Source organism: Calypte anna, chromosome 5A (genome assembly GCF_003957555.1).
Source record: "Calypte anna isolate BGI_N300 chromosome 5A, bCalAnn1_v1.p, whole genome shotgun sequence".
NCBI classification, from domain to species: Eukaryota; Metazoa; Chordata; class Aves; order Apodiformes; family Trochilidae; genus Calypte; species Calypte anna.
In genome coordinates this window covers 6,375,776-6,397,191 of record NC_044251.1, presented here as the reverse complement: position 1 = coordinate 6,397,191, position 21,416 = coordinate 6,375,776, and the positions used below count along the sequence as shown (strand labels likewise).

Below are 21,416 nucleotides of genomic sequence, written 5' to 3'. Positions count from 1 at the left end.
CAGACAAAAATGCACTGTTTAGAGCCCAGTATTTTGTTAGCATCAATTTAAGAGTTATTTCTATCTGTTGAGCAGGTTATAAATTAAACTCAGGCGATATCACAAAGTTTTGTGTGCACTGAAGATGATGCCCAGTTGCAGTTTTATGCATTTTGGGAGACAAAGCAGAGTGTAGCTGAAGTGCAGCAGCACCCCTGTGCCCCAGGATGAGCCCTTCCAGCCTCTTGCTTCCCTGCTGTGGCTGGCACTGCCAGTGCCCACTACCCTGCAGGAACACACCATGGCTCTCTGCAGCCACACCAGCTCCTCTGCAGCAGCACTGCATCTCACTGGAACACTTTAAGAAGCCACTGGAACACAGGTGCTAAAAATACCATTTCCTGGTGCCTTTGGTCCTGTTTTGTGGTATTAGCCACAGTCTTCAAGAAGCTGATTTCTGGAGAACCCAATGCCCTTGCAGTCAGCACTGCTCACACCTGGCCTGCTCCAGACCCAAGTATTAACAGATTTAAACCCACATTTTTAATGCTTCCTACTTTCAGGGCTTCTGATCTTTCAAAGGATGGTTGTGCTCACAGATTTAAACCCTTTACTACGTGGGCTAGAAGCCTACTTTTTTGTTTGTTTCTAAATATTTGTTTTCATTAAGTAGAAGCTGAGATTATCAAACACAGCTTTACTTCAGGAACTTCAGATTTTTAAAAAAGCACCAAATACTGTGAAACCTGCAATAAAATCGTAAGAGGTACCAACACTTCATACACATGAATGATAAAAGGAGTGTCCACAGGCAGACTGGGTCAGTAACACAGACTGTGGCTTGTATAATCACCATGCTTCTTCCTCTCCTGAACTGGTACCTCAGCCACTGGCAACCACATAAGTCACACAAGTAACAACAAATTCCAAGCTGAAAAAAATGTGACATATTTTGTACTTTTATTACATTCATTTTCATTACAATTATTCCCTCCCCAGATATGCAAGGAAAATCACCACATCCTTTGCTTTCTGGATGCTGTGGATCTGCAGTCACGTTACTGCAGTGCTTCCCTGATCCTCAGCATCTCACTACACTGCCCCACTCCAGCCCCAAAACTACCTCATGCTTTATGCTCAAATCAAACACCAACACAGGACACACACACACATACCTGGAAAGACCTTTCTATGGATGAAGGACAGACACAGCAGTAGCCCTGCAGGCAGGGCACAAGCGTGCAGCATAAGGAAAGCACCAGACACAGGTTAGCATGCTCAAAGTAGAGGATGATATCTGAAGAGAAGCTATACCCAAGTCCACGGCATCTTGGCTCTTCTTATCCTCCTTTCACAATGATTTAATTATTTGATCCTTGGGGTGAGCTGGCACCTGGAAGCCATTTTGGCTGAGCCTCTGGATAGATCAGGAAGCCCGTGAAGGTGATGTACTTGCCGTGGTTGCTGTAGGCACCGTAGCCATCGTGCTGATGGCTGTAGAGCCAGACAGTGTCCCCATACTGCAGAGGCAGCATGATGCTCTGGCTCTGCATCTCCCTCCTCTTGGAGTGGTTGTCATCATAGATCATGGCTTGCACCTCGTTGTGGTTCTTCATCAGTTTCACTGACATTGTCTTAAAGGGCATTTTGCCAATGGTGAAGGAGAAATAGTATGCACCAGGTATACGGCAGGAGAAGATGCCAGTGGAGGAATTGAAATCTTTCCCAATGTTCACAAACTCCGTGTCAAACGTGATTGGCTCATGCTGGGTTTGCTTGTCATCTGTCCCCAGGAGACTTTGTGAGCGGGCAACAGAAAATGCAGAGCGGGGGTCTTGTTCCCTCCTTGGTTGATCAGACAACATGTGTCCCTCTGAAGCTTCATTCGGCTCTCTGGGAAGCTGCTGAACGGCGTGACGGTGTGGCTCCAGCTCCTGAGAGCTGAGAGCATTCTGGAAGAAGGCAGAAGTGTCTGGGTAGATTAGGTAGCCATTGAAAGTTGTATAGGGACCCACGTTGCTGTAAAGGGCATATTTGGGGTCCCCATGCAGACGCAGCCACACGGTGTCACCGTAGTCAAGCTGCAGCATGGCGCTCTGGCTGGCCACCTTCCGTTCCTTGCGGTGATGCTCGTCGTAGACAATCACTTGCACCTCATTCTTGTTCCTCATCAGCATGACAGACAGGTTTTTCTTTGGGTATTTCCCAACAGTGAAGGAGAAGTAGTAGGCTCCGGGGATCCGACAGCGGAACAATCCAGTCTTGGGATCAAAGTCGTTGCCAATGTTCACGTAGACTTTGTCAAAGGTGATGACCATCTCGGAGCTCCCTTCCATGCTGCTGGTCCTGGCCACGGAGAAAGCAGAGCGAAATTCAGCACTGGTGTCTGCTGGGAAGCCATCTGTAGGCAGAAAAATCATGCAGCAAAGGAAGACAAACATGATCTGAACCTTCAGGGTCATTGTTGTATCTGAAAGGAAAAAGAAGCATATTTTAGCAGGAGTTGCATTAATTTCCTACTCCTATTCTAGTTCATACAGAGACCTGAAACTTGCGAGATAGACAGCATGGCCTATGCCCAAATATTGAGAAGTTCCCAGTGTACAGTACTATATCTCAGTTTATATCCCAGCAGCACTTTGATATTTTCCTAGAAAGAGCTGGACGATTTTTCTCTGTACTTCAAGAAGAAAAAGAATTTTCTGCTTCAAAAGCCTGGCCTGGCCTACAGTTTCTCTGCAAAACACTGTGCTGCTCACACTGCAGAGGGATCTCAGATTCTGCTGAGGGTTTGCCAGAGCTCCCTTTTATTCACAAGACCAAGGATGAAACAAAGCCCTACACAGACCCTGTATTACATGACTGAGATAGAGCTGAAGGGCAGGGAGCAGAGGACACGTGCTCCAGAGATTCCAGAGTAGATGCAATTGCCTGGCACTGCACTGCTTCCCAGGTTATGGAAGATGGAAGCCAAGTCAGTTGGCAGACCCCAATTTTCAGACAGACTTCACCATGAATTTGTGAAGGGTGTAAAGAAATTAGAAGAGGGATTGTTTAGGGAAGGAAGGATGACAGCGGAAAAAATGAATAAAACAACAAAAAAAACCCCAAAGGAAAACAAAAGATAAATAAAAGGCAAGTCTCTCCAAGTATAGAATCCCTGAGAGAACTGAAACACCAAAACCAGGGAAACAAGTCTCCATCTGGACAATGAACCAAAGAGGGGGAAAGAAAAACCTTCTTTGACCCTTAAAAAAGAGGGATAATTTAGGAGCTAATGGGATTTTCTGCTTCTAGTTTCTGGGATTTTTTTCTTTGGACTGAGTCCAAAACTCATCTGTTAGTGCCTCTAGGCTGAAAACAAAACTGCCAGTCATTCCAGTGAGAAGCTTCTCTCTCTGTCACCTCTCTGTGCTTATTAAAATATCATTCAGGCTGGGAGGCAACTGCCTGGCTTGCAGTCTGCCCCATCTGTCACCCCAGAACTGGTGCCTTGCCAGCCCACAAACAATGAACTCTCTGCCCAGCAGAACAGGAGCAGAACATGGTACTCACTGGGGGAAGGAATGAAGAGAAACCCTGAATTAAAAAGGGTAAAAGGGTAAATAATTTGAATCAACTGAGATGACCTAGTAATAGAAGTAAAGCAGACGGAAGCCACAGAGGCTGTGGGGTGGCAAAGGGATCCTGTTTTGGCAAGATGTGACACCAGGAATCACTCACCAACAGGAATTTAGCTGGATCTGCAGTCCCTGTTCTCTCACAGTGGAGAATAAAACTGACATCTGAAATCCAGCTCCAACAGATATGAACCCACAAATAAAGTATATTCCCACTTAATTACATGAAAGCAACACACCAGCAGAGACAAAAAGAAATACCCACACACGTCCTAATTTTATATTAAGATAGCTTCTCTCACAAACATCTCAGTACTTTCCTGTGCCCTTGAATTCAGAATGTATTTCCTGACTTATCCTGCTTCCCCTGAACATACTCATGGGTTCCCATGGGCTTCACTGAAGGTTGTTGAGAGAGTTGACTGATGTCATATTGAGGCCACCCTGTCATCTTTGAAAGGTCATGGAGATCAAAGGGGTCCCAGTTGACTGGAGAAAGGCCAAAATTTATATCCATCTTCAGAATGGACAAGTGAGACAACTTGAGGAACTATAGTCTGGTTGGCCAGTTAGCCCCTCACTTTGGTCCCCAGGAAAATCATGGAGTATTCTTCTTGAACACATTTCTAGGCAAAGGACATGACATTTAGCAGATCTTGATTAACTGAGGGTAGATCATGTCTAATCAAACCAATTGCCTTCTTGTGAGAAGAGACCCATGGATCTCACCAGCCTTTTGTTACAGTCTCCCAGAGCATTCCTGTATCCAAGTTGTGATGGTGATAAGTGAAAAACTGTCTGGGTTGTCAGGCTTAAAGTATTTAATTTCAGATGTACTTTTTAATGTTTTTTGTCAGTGACCTGGAGAAGGAAACAGGATGCACACTTATCAAGGTTGCAGATGATATCAAAGCAGGGGGATTGTCAATACACAATTGCAGTTCAGAGGGACCTGGACAGGCTGAAGGACTGGACAGAAAGGAAATTCAGCAAGGATGAATGTGAATCCCTGTGCCTGGGATGTGTGACAACTAACTGGCTGAGGAGCAGTGCTGCTGAAAAGCATCCAGGAGTCCTGGAGAACAGGAAAGGATTCCTGAGTTAGTGCTGTGCCCTGCAGGTAACAAAGATGAACAGCACACTGAGGCATGTTAGCAGAATTATCCAGTAACTACAGACAGTGATTATTCCCCTTCAGTTGGCAACTGAGTGACTCCTAAGGACAGCAGCCAAGATGCTTTGGGTCTGGAGCACTTGCTCCATGAGGAGAGACTGAGCAAACTGGGCTTGTTCAGCCTTAAAAAAAGCGAAAGCTTGGGGGGGTTTAGTAGTAGCTATACAGTACCTATGAAAAAAACCTAAGAACAGAGAGATAGACTCTTCACTGATGTGCATGGTGGGAGGATAATAGTGGTCATAAAGCCCAAAGAATAGAAGCAAAATAATTTCATGATGAGGGCAATTAAGAATGGAATAGTTTTCCCTGGAAGATTGTGAAATCTCCATCATTGGAAGTTTTTTTTCAAGACCAAACTGCATTAAGCTGTGGTCAGCCTGATCTTCATTCAAGGTTGGCCCTGCTTTGAGCAGGAGATGGGACAAGTGGCCTCCTAAGTTATGATTCCTGATTCTGTAACTGATTCCCATAGCAGCTGCCTTCTCACAGTTGAAAGTTAACTTGCTACTAACCCTGTCCATGGCACTTACATGGAACTATCCATCTAATGGCAGATCTGACAGACTGGCTACCTTTCATCCAGAAAAATAATTTAAGAAAGCATTTTCAATGGGACTATTAAGCCACAGCTAATTGCCATGCATCTGCTTCCATGCTGTCTTTCTTTATTTTTCCATACTTGGCTGTTTAGATTGTGAGCTCCTCAGGGCAAAAGCTTCTTTCTCTTCCTCTGTACAGCATTTGGCCATTGCTGCTGTTTGAACAATATTATTAGGCCCTAAGATCCCAACTAGAACTAAATCCCAACGTATTACCCTGTGAGCCTCATTTTTGCAGAGTACACCTAGCACAGCAGGCTCAGTTCAGCTTCCAGCTTAGATAACCAAGCCTTAAAGGCAAACTTGGAAGGGCCATGATATGTGGTGTGGAAAACTGGGATGACTGACATGGCTGCATGCTCTTGAGACAAGAAATGAGAGGATTTAGTATTTTTGGTTTTAGCCTGGTTCCAAAGTGCTGCCTGTCCTCCAGAGGCTGCTCAGTGTATCTGGGAGTCAGGGAATATACTGCAAGCACACTACTGCTGGCTAAAAAAACCCACAAAAAGACAAAATGGTTTAATAAACTCTGTAGTCAATTTGACCTTACACTCCTTCAAATGATCACTGTTCTTATTTCTGTCCCAAAGCTCATTTCTCTGTAATAAGGCCACTTTGAAGAAGGTTGGATCACTCAGTCACAGTTGCAAGGACTCTGCTGCTGCAGTCCTTTATTTATCAGCTCTTCTCATAACTTCCTGGCATGTCATTTAAATAAGGCAATTAATTATGTTGTGTTTCCATCAGCAAACTTTCCTTGAAAGCTCCCACTCACCACTTTCAGGATTATTTAGGTTCTTTATGCATATAAAATAATTTACAAAAGTATCTAATAACTGTATCTCACACTAAGCCAGTTTAAGAATAATTTGCCAATCACTAAGAAGACTCAGCTAGATACAGGAGGGCCATAAACAGAGGCAAATCACAATGATGTTTGGACTTGAGTATTAGCCTAACAAGCCTGAAAGATAAAACTTCCCAAATGCTCTGTTATTCCTCAGCAAATGCTCCTACTGCCCAAGACTTTTTCTGGGATAGCTTTCTTCCAGCATGGAAGAGAACACCAGTGATGAAAAAAAAAAAAAAAAAAAAAAAAAAAAAAAAAAAGGAGACCCATGGGCTGAACAAGATATGCTTCTTTCTTTCTACATTTTTTACAGGCTCCAGGCAGTACCAACAGGGACAGCAACTCGCAGGGAAGAAGTCAAGAAACTCATTTTGGAATAAGAGGCAAAAACCACATGGATGGAGCTCAACAGTTCTCAGAGGCACTGACATTAAATTAATGAACTGAAAGGAAGGGATTAAAATGGTAGTGACTCAGCAGAAGAGGAGTTACAAACCTTTGAAAAGAGACAGAATTCACCATTTGTGTGACCCAGGACATTTTAACAGCTGTGTGCTTGCTGAAGGTGATTTTTTTTCTGTCCTGGAAAAGAATCAGTCCACCAGTGGAAAGACAATTAGCTTTGTTCTTCAGCTGCAATCCATGGATTTAGAAAAGGACTTTCAGTACCAAAAAGGTCACCCCATTTCTAGATTTGTAGGCCAGATCTGCTTGTAAAACTCACAAGGGTTTTATTTCCATTCAAACATATGAGCTAGATTCTTCAGTCCTACCTCAAGCAAGAGTCCTTTAATTTCAGTTGGATTTTCACCTGCAAGGTCACTGAAGAATGAGATATGAAACAAAAGGAAAGCAATGCAGTGTGATTAACTATAAGTAAAAGTACTTAAAATCCTGTAAGCTGCAAGAATGAAGCCTTGCTCTTTCCACTTCTCACTCTAATATTTAAGGGCAGCTACAAATGTTAAAATTATCTGAATAAGTGAAAACCTGTGTAATAACAGCCTGCCTGGACTATGGTTTGTAATGCTTTTTTTTCCCCAGGTACCACATACTGTCTGTTCCTCTCCTTGGATACAGACGAAGAGCATCAGATAACGATGCAAATTCATCACTTCTTCAAACATCAAGAACTTAATTGTAGTAGATCCTCAAAAGCAAAAGCTGTATAAAGAGTCCTGTGTGACAAAATCACTGATTCAGTTATGGCTTTCTCTGCTTCTGATGAATGTTTTTGAACTCTTGAAAAATCCTGAGAGGTAAAACACTGTCTGAAGCATTTGGAACGCTTTCTGGACACTAAAAGCCACAGTTTGACTGACAGAATTGTATAGCATTAATACAGAAAGTACTCAATTTTAAATGTCTCCTTGAGTCAAGGGAGGTATTTAACATAATAAATCAGTTTCTGTGTACTCGAAGATCTGTGGAGAGACAAAAATTTTTTTGAAGTGCTTCAACTCCAGTCACACTCAGGAAAAGTAAATGGAGACACTGTATATTGGCAGAAGCCTCTGGTGTAAATCAACACATCAGACTATTAATTAAACCTGCCACATTTCAACCAAAGCCCTAACAATTCTGTTTAATTAAATATATTCTGTGCAATTACAGAATATTATATTGTATTGTATATTTGTATATTGTATTGTCTAATTAAAATTCTGTAATTATATATGAGTATATATATTCACTGATCACAAAGAAAACACAATAGTTCTTACATTAAGATTTTTCTTCTTATAACAATGCTCAGGGAAATTTGTAATACACATTTCAAGTGCCAGGGTGACACACTGTGACTTCCATTTTGGCTACTATGTAGATTTAAAAATATATTCCTTTAAAAAATATATTCCTTTAGACAAAATGGTGTTTTACTAGAGAAGATGGCTGAATAAACCCTAGGTGGAAGCAAGGAGTTCTTCTAACAGATTAATGCTTTAAAATGTAATATCATTTTTAACATCCTTTCATAAATGGACAAATGACACAAATGCAACACTCCACCACATGGATGCTCCTCAATCAAACAAGAGCAAATACTGTAAAGGAAAGCAACATACTCTGACCAGAAGTGGGAGAATGGAAAACATGGTTAGAACATTTGAGTTTAAACTGTAGCTCATAAAATGTATTGAATACTTATAAAGTTATTCTGCACGTGCAGTGTTGGTCACTGAAACCACGTGAGTGCCAAGTAGTGAAAAGAATCATCCAGTGCTGGGAGTCAGGTCAGTAATAAATGGTTCCTGTGAAAGTATAGATGGGAGATGAGTGAAAATCACAGCTTAAGAAAAAGCCAGAAGTCTCTGTTGCTGTAGAGTCTTTATTTAACACTGCTACCTTTAGCCAGAAAACACTGAGACCATTTCAAGAGTAAGAATTTTTGCATGGATCCAATTACAGTAGTGCCAAAGTGAAACTGCTTCTTTCCCCACCTGTGAACTTGATTTCTTTTTTTAGCTTAGTGTATGTGTGCATTTCTTTCTCCTGGTGTGCACAAGAGATGCTGAGCTTGTGGAACAAGGCTTTGTTGAATTATCCCATCTCTCCAGGAACTGGGCTGCTGCACCAAAAGGCAGATCCAAGCAGGGATTGATGGGAGACACTTTGGCCTGGAATACCAGCAGGTACTTTCCTAGGTAAAAAAACCTGAAACTTTGGCAGCATATACCACGAAGAGCTCTGTTAAGAGACAAAGGCAGAGAGACCTCAGAGAAGTAGAGGGCAATTTCCTTGTCCCAGGTGGCAGGGAGCCATGTAGCAGTGGGACTTTCTGACAAAAGTCCTCTTGTGTTGGGTTTTTTTTTTGCTTTGGCTGTGGATATAAAACCATAGGAAGAGCACAGGGATGCTGCCAGACAGACAGCCCAGCAACAAACCTACTGGGGGGACAGACACTGCATAAGGAAGAATGCTGAGTACAAGTAGCCCATTTCAGGATATTCCAAAAGGCAAGCAGAAATTATTGTTTAAAAATGAATGAGACTCAGTTACAGGGGTAGTTTTATTTTAAACTTGTTACCTGGCTTACAATATTTAAATTACATTGGTTTGCAAAGGGGCTGGTGGTAGCCTGCTGAACAGCATATTGCTGGTCTCTGTAAAAGAGCTTTTAAAAGATGCTGACAGTCTGGAAGACATGGGATGTGTGACATGGGCAATAACAAATAAATGTAGCATAAAACTTCCTAGTGATGCTAGACTGTTATAAAGTCTGGGGGGAAAAAAACCACATCAAACCCTGCAGGATTAAAGATTAAAATGAAAGAATCTGCAAATAAAATGGTTTCATTTCACCACCTGGCATGCTGGAATCACAACAGCACAGAAATGTTAAAGGAGAATGTGAAGAGGAAGGTAATGGCTGTGCAGACCATGAGAGACTCTTAAGAGTCAATAAGGGAGAAAGTTTACAAGTGTTTGCAGAAGATATTTCTGGGTTGGCAACTAAAACTGTGAACCTAAGGAAGACACAGATGGGTTCATCATCACAGACTACTCTTGCAATTTTTCTCTTTTAGTAAGAGTTTGGGCAGGAAAAAGATGAATATTTTCCCCAAGAATTAATGAAGCACAGGGACTTTAAAAGATTGATAATAAAGAAAAAGCTTTTTAGTCAGCCCCAATGAACACAAGCTTGTTTTTAGGTTTTCTTGAAGTGGTGAAGCTCACATCCTCAGATACATTCTTTAAAAAAAACACATCTCTGCACTATTATCAATAGTGATTAAGCTATGAGTGTGAGTGACAAAGGGGAAACTCTAGGTGGGTAGAATCACTACTCTGGAGCCAATTCATATTCTAACCCTTTTATTATTTCTGTTTTATTGTGGCTCAATTTTTCTACCCCATTTCCTTCCAGTGAAGAAAAGTTGAGGTGTTGACCCCACTCCTGTTAAGAAATTAAAGTCTAACAACAGTTTAGAGCCATAAATAGAGGTATTGTTTGATTGTTTTAAACCACACTTTTCTCTATGCATTTAAGCAGTTAAATGAATGTTTCCATCCTCCAACCATGGAGTCCAGAAGAGGATGTTCCTGTGCCATTCTCAGAGCTGATGCTCTATTTGTCAAATTTCTTTCAAACCTTAGTTGTAACAAATGCTTATAGACACTACAGGAAATTTCACCAGCATAAGAGTAGAGGTATTATAAGAGATATTAGAACCTGTGGTGTACTCTCAAGGTCTGTTAATTGTCCTCTCTGTGATGGTTTTATGTCCTCAGCTTCCTACCTGTGGGTCTGTGCTCCTGTGCTTTGTATCAGTCAATGCATGATTTAAATTTAACAGTGTAAGGCCCTAACCAAAAACAGGAAGAAATTTTACATTTTTCTTGTCCATTTTCTTTCTCTGTCTGTGTAGCCACAACTTCTCTTTCTCTCTTACACTTGAGCAGGAATGTAACTAATATTTTCTTGGAGCTCTGTGCCTGCAATAGTTGCTTCCAACCCATTCCCTCACTCAGGGAATGCTGCTCTAAGCCCCAGCACATCACCCACCTGGGTGAATGCCAGAGGGAAGATGCCATTTCTTGCTGGCTGATCATCAAATCACAAGTCAGGATGTGCCTGTGGAGTCCAGCAATCATTCCCTAAGGGAATTAATGGATAACTGAGTGCCAGCTGTGACTACATGCAATGACAACAAAACTCATCTTTGTTTCATAGTCATGCTAAGAGCTGATTAAGCAATGCAGCAGAAGATGGGAACAAGTTGTGTAGCTCTTGTCCCCCTGTTGATTACCTGCAGGAAGGAAACACAGGAGCCTCAGTTACCTTTGTTCGATAGATCAACTTCTAGCACTGTTTCATCACTGGAAATATAATTCCTTTGGGTTTTTTATCCATCAAAGGCTGCACTTTAACAAACTGAAAAAAAGTCACACTCTGTTGACTGATACTTTTTGACAGCAAGCCTTTCAAATCCATCTGAAAAACCTCTAGCTGTACTGAGGCTTTTGCCTACAGGAATGCTGCTTTCTTTGGCAGTTTTTTTCTTGTCTTGACAGGTCAGGCAGGAAAACATGCTGCCTTTTAACATCTGCCATCACACTCAGAGAAATCATTGCCTTCATTACTTTTTGTGCCCTGCTGCTTCATTACTGTGAAGATAACTCAGGTAATCCTGTGAATTGTACTGCAGTGCTGCTCTCCACTGCCAGCATCCTGCAACATCTCAATTTGGAAAATTACTGAGCTCTAGTTTAGTGAGGAAGGTGATCAAAGTCATTAAGATTTGTGCATCCTCCACCTCTGATCTGGCATATTCCTTCCTGCTCCCTCTCCTGCTGGGTCAGGACCCAGGCCTAGAACTGAGCAGAAATAATCATCATGCACTCAGCACCAAAGCAGAGCTCAGTATTATTCCAGAATTAACTCTGCTCTGCCAAGCTCTGGGGAAAGGGAGGTGTCAGTCAAAGCCCACATATGCGAACGAGTGGGTTTTTTTCTGGTTCTGTCCTCTAACTGTCTGACATCCTCTTGCTTTCATAGACAGTTAATTGATAGGCAGGTAAAGAAAAAAAAAATTGAAATCACTGCATGTAACTACCCCCATTTTTTCACCAGCCAGTCTCTTGAGACCCAGACTTGCCCTGGGTGTTACAGAAGTTGTTGGTTAGCAATGAAATACTGCAATACACATTTTGCTCTCTAGTATCGACTGCTTTTCATGAATCAGGTTTATTAAATAGTAGTAGTATTCTTTATTCTTTATTTTTATTTATCAAATACCCCAGTAGTATTCTGATGTCTACAGATGCACAGTTATAAGCAGCAAAGTAAGTGAGCAAATGCAGCCATTGTCAGGTTTGTTAATTCTGACTCTTCTCAACCAGCCCTGTGCAGTTCCCCCATTTAGAGGGGGGTCTTTACGATTCTTAAAATGCCAAATACCTTGCAAAGAGACCTCCCTGAGGAATGCTAATAGGAACCTGGGCTCTTTCAGTTTTTCTATTTCTCAGAAGGCTATGGCTGGTGCAAATGACACATCCCAAGGCTGTGAAATCACAGCTGATATTTTCAGCAAATTCCCAGTTTCTCCCTCCACTTTTTAGAATCTGAGGATATTTTGGTCCATGGTTTTAATCAGCTTGTCATCTTTTTCTACGGGGAGCTATGAAGTTCTTTCCTTAAACCCTGTCTAATTCAAGTGTTCACAGGTGTGCTTTTGATCTTTGATTTTCTGTAACAATCTGACAAAGAAGTCAGTGCCTACTGCCCTGGCTGCAGGGACAGAGAGAAGTATTTGCTGAAAAACCTCCTCAATCCACACATATTTTTACAAAACTTTTCCCATACCTGCTTTCAGGCTTTATGTTTTTTTTTCCAGTATTTAAAAAACGCCAGTCCCCTCATAATAGCAGTAGAAATGCTTGGGTGACTATTTCTGTAAAACTCCATCTGCACTAGGGAGCTGCTGGTAAAAAGGCTTTGGCATTACCATCAAAAAGCACTGCTGGACACTGCTGTTCACTCATCAGTTCCTCATTCACTGTGAGAAAGAGCTGAGAGGCTGACAAGTGTTCACAGATCCCAGGCTCATCTGTGTGACCAGCCAGTTCCCTCCCAGGCAAAATAGCCTTTGACAGCTTGAAGCTGCTGCCTCTGATTTTTGTCTGAAGAAGAATTCAGCCAAAATGGTGAAATAAAGACTGCAGCAATACACTAGCAGGCTCAACATAACGTTTAGACCTTCACTGGACAAAAGTGTGAAAGAAAAAACCCCAAATTAACGTGCAGGATATGGCTGCAACGAACAGTGTTATGCAGATGCTTTATTTAAAGCAGGTTTGGGTATTATTACATTGCATTAAACATTCATCTCACACTGACAAAAGTGCCATTTGCAATAGCCTACACAATTTCTTCACAACCACGCTGAGCAATCTCAGCTATGTACCCCAAAACCAAATGTTCACATCAAGTTCATACTTTGAGCCAGTGGCACCCTACTCAAACTCTTTCGGACCTAAACCTTCCTTCTAGCTACTTTTAACCACTTTTCCTTTCCAAGACAATTACCAACAGCTTCCAACAGGAGATCACCATCTGCAGAAACCCTCCAGCATGTTCAGTAGTTTTCTGCCTAGCTTGTCACTGACTCCTCCTGTGTCAGGGTTTGGGTCCAGCTGGTACCAAACAGGCATCTGGGGACAGGGGGGAGAAAATCCACGCAAAGGCTCCTTCATCCAGACCAGGACAGGGAGGTTTGCATTCCCCACTTATGGCAGCAGGGAAAAAATAGGCAGATTTTAATGGTAAAAAAATAGGATCTTTTAAAAAATAAATGGTAAAAATATTGGGTATTTTTTATGGTAAAAAAAAAATTTTAGGGCAAGAAACAGACAGGTTCACAGTCATGGTTGCTGCAGGAACAGTCACCTCCTCTGCCACGGGTTCCTCCATGGCTGCAGATCCACATCTGCCCCTCTCGGTGATCCTGCAATGGCTGCAGCTTCACCTCTGCCCACCCGTGCTGCACTTCAGGGGCTACAAATCCACAGGGACCCCCCCGGGGTCCTTCAGGGACTGCTCCCCCGCGCTCCTCCATGGCTGCAGGGGCACAGCCGCCATCTCACCACGGGCTGGGGGAAACCTCTGCTCGGGCACCTTTCCCCCTCCTTCCTCACACACCTCGGGGGCTCTGCTCTGTTCTCTCTCATCTCCTCTGCTCTGCAGGGGTTTTTTTATTATTATTTTTGCAGTTTGGTTTCCCTTTCTTGACTCTATTCCTGGCAGAGACACATCACCTTCCCAGAGCTGCTTGGCCTTGGAGCAGGGATTGGAACTGGGGGAGCTCCCAGCAGCTTCTCCCAGGAAACATTCCTGTGGATCCCCTGCTCCCAAAACACCCCTGAACTCACCCAGGACACCAGGTTTCACAGAGAAGAACCTGTCTACCTTGATGAATCCTACAGGTAATAAAAAGGAGATTTTATTACATTAGCTATCCTTCACTTCACCTACTTCCAGAACCACCTCGTTCCAGAGTTGAGCATCCTTTAGCACTGGGTCACAATAATCCTTCTTTTGGATACCTTTTCTGCCTCCCAAATAAAAATTGGGTTTCATATACTCATGTGAGAAAAGGAAAAGGATGGGAGAAGGACCCTTGAAATAAACTTGGACAAAGCAATACGAGCTAATATGAAGCACTGGCCAGTCCTTAGGTAGAAGAGATTTGAATTTACTTTGAAATACCTGGAGCATCAAGTGAGTGGCTTTCAAAGAAAATCATTATTTTGCCCAAAGTGTTCAAGCAGCAATGGAAGATGAGGGCAGGGGAAAAGCAATCAGAGCTTATACAGTGTCAGTTTGTGCTCACACGTCCCAGAGTAAATCAAAATATGGGGATTTCCATGAACTTACGGATAATTCCAGTTGAAGTGTTTAAGTTACACTAAATTTTAATGCTAACATGCTACAGTTCACTGAGCAATAGCTCCATGAAAACAGCCTTCTAAAAAGCACAGCCCAGTCCCTAATTTTCTCCTTGTCTTGTTCAGTCAACACAGATTCTTTCCAGCAGTTGTTTTGCAGTCTCTAAGTCCCAGGCAGTATCTGTTTTCATAAGAAAACTTCCCTATTGCCTGCTTGGTCTAAAACCATTTCCACTCCTCCCAAGTACATCTTTAACTTACCTAAGAGGTTTTCTTTTTGTCTGAGAGGAAAGGCATAAAGCCTGAAGAGAGAAAAACTTTCTCCCTTTAGAGGATTAAAACATTCTTTGGACTCAAAATGTGTTCTGTTCAGGCTCATTTGTGCAACTCACCACTGCAGCATCCCAAAAAGATGATCATGGCTCACATTTTTCTCCACCTGTCTCCTCACAGAGATATAGTACTTTTTCACCATCCACGTGGGACCATCTGTTACATTTATATCAAATAATATATGCAAAACCACGAATACTACAGGACCTAGATTTTCTCTCCCTGGAGAAATGCCTAAAAACATCCATTGTAGAATTATGCTTTGTTTTATTCCTATTCCAAATCTGATACTTTTATTACATTTTATCTCTACAAAAGCATTTTTGGACTATGGTATTGCATTCAAGGACTAAAATACTAAAAAGAATTTGTAATTTCAGTTCAGATAATTTTGCTGACTGCCTATCCTCATTCATTTTCCTTCTTCTGCATCATCTTCAGTATTCAATGAGTCAAAAACACCTCCAAGGAAATCAGTTCTGGTCTCCTCCAAAAAGAGAGACCACTTTATAACTATCTTCTAGTGACTATCTCTTACTTTTCTTTCAGGTTCTTTTCAGAAAGACCTGCACTGTGCTCTTGGTACCAAGATACCTTTGGATATCAGACATCCATCAGAACAGGGCCAGCAGAAAGCTTTTATTTAATCTGTATAAAATGAACATGTTGTCTTCATAAAATGAAAGAAGAATGGTCTAGAAGAGAACTCAATACTGAATAGTCCAGGGTACTTTCCCATGATAGGATCAGTAGCCTAATTTCATTCTTCACAGATAATTGCCTAACTGAAGAACTCTTCATAACCTCACCAGACCAAATAGTAGACAATTTTTAAAAGCCAAGGTTTTTGAAAATTATTTCTGCAGTCAATAATCTTTCTTTCTGCTACTTCTTGCTTTCTGTTCCTTATACCATGAACCCACAGAAAAGATCATTCCTTCCTCTATTTTGTGTCTGAAGACTGTCATGTTCCTCTGCCAGCTTTCTGGTTTTCAGGCTTAATAATTTCAGTTCTTTCACTCCATCCTGCAGGTCACATTTTTCAGACCTGGGATGAGTCCTGCTGTCCTTCTCTGAACTCTCTCTGATTGAAATGCACCTTTCTCAAAGTGTAATAAACAAAACTGTGCGCAGCCTCCAAGCTGAGGCTTTAGTAAAGCTGAACACAGCAAGAGGATTGCTTCACATGTCTTCTGGGCTATATATCTTTTATACATCCAAGCAAGGTGTTTGCCTTCATTTGCAACAGCATGACATTGACTCATGTTCAGCTTGGGTTCTGTCATAACAGAACATAACAGAACATAACATAACAGCTCTTCTTCCCTGAAGAGCTGCAGCTTAGACATTTGCTTCTCACTTTTGCTTATGCAGTTGATTCTTCATGTCTTATTGTAGCAGGAAGTTTATTGGGTTTTTTTCCTACTAGTTCTGCCAATTTGTTGGAATAAATTTTCATTACAGTCTTTTCCTCCAGCATCTTTTAGGTCACAGAGTTTTATGTCCCTGGCAAATGTGATACACCCACTCTTTACATTACCATCCAAGTCATCTAAGAAAACACTTGGAACAAAAGCAGATCCAGGACACACTGACACAGCTATCAAATCAGTCTAAAGCAGCTTATGGCCTCTCTGAAGGACTGGCAGAGACTAAAAGCATACAGATTGTGAGCTCTGAATATTCTGATATTATTTAAAGAAGATCTCCTTGTTCAGAAAATCAGTTCACACAGTTTATAGCCTCCTTCACTTGCTATTCCCTGCATCTCACCAAAGCAGATATACAATGTGCAGCCATGATTAAGAATACAACATTTATTAAAACAAAAAACCTAAAAAACCTAATTAAACGACGAACTCTTAGCCACAAAAAGCCTTTTAATATGTAAGATGAGCAAAAGGCAATTCTGTCACAATCTGCTGGAACACTGAAACAGTGAATGGCAAAGATGTGAGCAGCTCTCTTCAGAGACCTAGAGATATATTAGAAATGTCAACACCTATTATATCCACTGTAGTTGGACAAGCAGCACACACAAGAAGGGATGCACCCAGGCAGCTGATTGATTTCAGTGGATTTAATTATTTTCTTTGCATCCGCCCTTGACCAAAGGACTGAAGGTTCCTTTCCTCAGAGCTCAAAGGGCAGCCGTGGTGGTCACAAGCAGGCACTAGGAGATAGTAAGCCTTTGTGTACATATGAATAAAGATGATCCATTATTCCCCCCACCAACACTCCCTTGACTCTCATCTGTAAACACTTTCATGGCTTCCCCAGATTCCTTAACCCAATCCAGACGGTTTTCCTGGCACAGTGGCTGAGGCCCTGGCAGAGCAGAAAAATGAGTATGGAATGAATTAACCAGCTGGAGGGTAGAAAGGGAGGAACAGGGCTTTATGCTTTGTAGTGTTTCCTAATGGGGCTTTAATAATCAATTATTAGCCTCTGGAGTAGTCACTTACTGCCTGCTCTGTGATCATGTCGTGATTCTGACTGTGTTCCTGTGGCTGTAAACCTCAGACCTCTGATTAGACACAGCAGGAATGCCTCCTTTGTTCTCAAACCTGTCTGGAGGAAGTATTAAACTAGAGGCAGACTTTACAGGGACAAGAAAACACTGAACAAGGGACTGACAGGAGTTGCAGAGTTGTGCATTGCCAGCTTGTCTCATCTGAGCATCAGGAAAATTTCCTTCCCTCGGATAGGGGCAAAGGAAAAAAGGATAACTGAAAGGAAAAACAAGTCCTGACTTGACTTCAGCTTGGATCTGCTGGGCAATAGGATTTATCCTAAATTTCTGTGTGTCAACCAAGAAGAGCCAAAGCTTTAAATCTCTACTGGGTGAAAATCAAAGTCAGTCAGGTAGATTCCTAATAACATATGACAAACTGTTAAATTGCCAAGCCCTAGTTTGTCTTTCAAGATGGTACAAGGATCCTCGCCCCTACAGACTAGTTAGTAAGATAATCCTAAAGCAAATGAAACATGATTTTTCCTAACTGTGCACCCTGGAGTTGAACATGCACTTCATCCTTTAGGCAATTAAAAGTACAGGTGAATGGAAGAGTTAATGGGTAAATCCCACCAAATTCTAGCATCTGACCTCAGATGGTCATAAAGCCCTGGATTTCAGCATTTTTAAGACTCTACCCCTATCTTTTTCGTTATTGTCATGCCTTAGAGTCAATGTAGAGTGGAGTATCTCCTGGAGGGAGACATTTCTCAAATGAGATTATACTCTCAGAGTTACTCTCCACATGGGATATCTACTGTCACTATGACATTAGTTCATGTCAGGGTTCTCTGCCTATACCCAAGCATTAAAATGAGATTGTGGCAGAATGACTGATCACTTGGAGACTCACTGTGTCTTCACTTTGTTCTAGCACTGTCCCCTTTTTCTTTTGGTCTGTTATTGGGTGCTAAGCACAGAAGGTTCAAACTGCTATGGGTCCATGCATCTTAGACACACAGTATTTCTCAGGGGGGCTACATTCCTCTAGATTACTATTTGATAAAGAGTGAGTATTCCAAGAACTGAGGATCAACAATTTGCCATGCTGCTGTTTGGAAATATGCCTATTATTAAAATAGAGAATATAAAAGCTATCACACACCTATTTGACTACAGGCCACAGTATAGTTATCCTGTATTTCCACAAGTATAACATCTGCCTTTGTGGGTCCACCCAGCCTCCTGTAACTAGAAAATATGAACGGTTGTCTGCTTACCAATGAGCACTCTCTAGATAGCACAGTACAATGGACAGATGATCACACTAGGAAAACATAAATAACAACAAAAGGGATTCCAAGTTTTGTTTCCAAATCTCTGGTTCCGATGTATTTAATTCCTGAACCAGTTTCTTCATCTAGAGCAAACGTCTACCACACTGATGAGTGATCAGATTTAACTCAATTAAAGTGTTGAAGCCATAGGTTCTTCACCATAGAGACCAAATATACTTTCTTCTTACTCTTTTCTTCTTCTAGGCTGAAAATACAAAACATTTCTAGAGCCTAGCCCACTGACCATGCAGTACTCTGCTCTCAGCTTTATTACAGCTTTTTGCAGGGGAACAGAGGGAATGTGGAGGGTAATGCTGCCCTACTGGGAATACTTATTCTTCCTTGACATACCTTTTACTGCTATAAATTAACCCTTAAGAATGGCTAGACAAGCAAACAACTGCCATATGCCTAGACAGGATTGCAATCTCATAGGCAAAATATTTCAAAGGCTTCTTACACATCATGTCCCTGGAGAAGAGCAACTGCAGAAGGTTGCAATAGCATCAGAATGAATAATTGAAGCACGGCTCATTCAGTATGTGCATAAACTGGAGGGTCACAGTGATGCCTTCCAGTCAGACAGCAGTGCAGAAACTCCGTGTCTGAGCAGCATCATCTGGACATGCTGACCCACTTCCTTAGGAGCTTTTTAGGGAGTAGGTTGAGGAAAGCAAAGTAAGGTTGTCCAGAACACAGGGAAGGATTAAGAGACAGAATTGTAGAGTGCAGCATTAGTCCTGTATCCCAGCCACAGGGAAACAGGCAAGGCTAATGTCATTTCCCACCTGAGAAACTGCCCCGGGGGGATTTTTCAGGATGCCCTTCCCCATGGCCGACCCTTGGAAGGTTCTCCAACCTCGGCTGAAGGATAAACAGGGCCAAAATTTCATACCCTTTCCGGCATAAGACCATTTAACACTGGAAATTAAAAAAAAAGGGGGATGGGGGTGGAGATGGGAAGATAACTGAGGCATTTCCCGCCCTTGTCCATCCTCTCAGCGGAGTCAGGAGAGGGAGCGCAGCCCACCCGGGCGGCCAACCCTGCCCTGCCGATGGCCACAGCCTCGTCGCCCGCAGCGTGTCCCGAGCCTTCGCCAGAACCGCGACCGTCAGAGCCCCGACGGCCCCTCTGCCGCCGCTCCGCCACCGCTCCGTACCCACGGCCTTTCCCGCAGTGGCCGCCGTGGCCCTCCTCTTCGCTTCCCCCTTTCCACCACAAACCCCCGTCCGGCCGCGGAATGCCGATCCCAAACCTTTCCCCCTCAGGTGCAGCCCGGCCCCGCCAGCAGCGGCTCTTCCCCCCCCACCCCCCGGGCACGGTACCTGCTGCCGCCCCGCGGTGGCGGCCCCGGTTGGCGGCGGTTGGCGGATGTTGGCGACGCGGGGCCGAGGCGCTGCCTGCGCACTGACAGCTCAGGAGCCGCGGCGGGGGACGGGGGTTGGGGTTGGGGAGGGGGCTCGGGCTCCCGGGGCTCCGGCGCCGAATCAGTGACGGGAGGAGGGCCCGGGGGAGGGAAGGAGAGGGGAAGGGGAGAAGTGGAGGGGGGGGGAGAAGGGTGTCGGAGCTGCTGTCACCTGCGCGCGGCAGGTCGGGCCTCCGGGAGGTTTTGGGCGGGGGAGGAGTGGAGGCGCCGAGCCGTGAAGGAGCGGCGGAGCGATGCGATGCGATGCGATGCGATGCGATGCGATGCGAATGCGATGCGATGCGATGCGATGCGATGCGATGCATGCGATGCGATGCGATGCGATGCGATGCGATGCGATGCGATGCGATGCGATGCGATGCGATGCGATGCGATGCGATGCGATGCGATGCGGCGGTGTGGGGAAGCGGGGCTGGGCTCCCCGCTAACCTTCCTGAGAGGAGAGGGCGCTGGAAACCCCGCGGCGTGGGATTATGTACCAACCACGCACCACAGAGGCGGCTGCGGCGGCAGAGGCGGGGGAGCGCCCTGAGGCGGCCCGCTCCCCGTTACCGGGCCGGCGGCGGTGGGTGAGGGCCGGGACCTCGGTGTGAGGGCGGGTGGGCCGCGGGGGGTGGAGGGGCCCGGGTGGGTTGGGAATGATTGAACACAAGGGTGTAATTGTGGGAAACGATGTGCTTTTGGCTACTGGAAGTCTGATCTGCTCTGGAGATTTGCAAGTCCAAAAGCTGGACTACATAGCAAGCTGTTATTTGGGCCAGCAAAAGCTCTCTCTAGAAAGCTTGGCTTGCCTTAGATCACCACCCAACAAAGGCTATTTTTTTAGCCTTTTTGTTCCTTTGAAGGTCGACATTGATTTTTGCTGACAGTAAAATAGCAAGGGTTTGATGTTGCTGTTCTGGGGTTTTGTAAAGCAAGTTAGTCCTGTAAAATCTAATGCTGACTTCCAGGAAGAAGATGTCAAGATCTCAATGTTTAAAAAAAGTTCCAACTCTAAAACCAAATATCCTGTACAAAGTCTCCTGCACCCACCTGCTTAGGGAGAAATTAATAAGCCGGTGTACTCATCTCAGAGTACAGCTGGGGCACCCAGAAAAGCTTCTGTGAGAGGACAGTACAGCCTTTGTTGCTCTATGTTGGCACATTCTGCTTCCTAACCTCCATCTCCACTTACCCCTCTTGTGGCAGGCACCAAGACTTTTCCCCTGTAGCTGGAAGTGCTGAACTTATGCCCTGTCAGATTGAAATTAG

General features: G+C 43.5%; 1 protein-coding gene across 3 annotated transcripts; it reads right to left on the bottom strand.

Moving 5' to 3' along the window:
* Positions 1-924: 924 nt before the first annotated feature.
* On the bottom strand, positions 925-20,721 carry C1QTNF4 (C1q and TNF related 4). 3 transcript variants are annotated; one of them, XM_030452060.1, is made up of 2 exons: positions 20,656-20,721; positions 925-2,449 (listed from the first exon to the last, which is right to left on the bottom strand). In XM_030452060.1, the coding sequence occupies exon 2, from the start codon at positions 2,439-2,441 to the stop codon at positions 1,341-1,343; it is 1,101 nt and encodes a 366-aa protein (XP_030307920.1). In that variant the 5' UTR covers positions 2,442-2,449; positions 20,656-20,721; the 3' UTR covers positions 925-1,340. The 3 variants fall into 3 exon arrangements, with proteins under 3 accessions (XP_030307920.1, XP_030307918.1, XP_030307919.1); XM_030452058.1 differs by lacking the exon at positions 20,656-20,721 and adding an exon at positions 20,065-20,653; XM_030452059.1 differs by lacking the exon at positions 20,656-20,721 and adding an exon at positions 20,317-20,362.
* Between the last annotated feature and the right edge of the window lie 695 nt (positions 20,722-21,416).

Excerpts from the sequence above, each read along its gene's own strand:
- C1QTNF4 (XM_030452058.1), bottom strand. The coding sequence starts at position 20,470 with ATGCATCGCATCGCATCGCATCGCATCGCATCGCATTCGCATCGCATC. Across the intron at positions 2,450-20,064 it reads CCACCGCGGGGCGGCAGCAG|ATACAACAATGACCCTGAAG; the intron begins GTACCGTGCCCG and ends TTTTCCTTTCAG.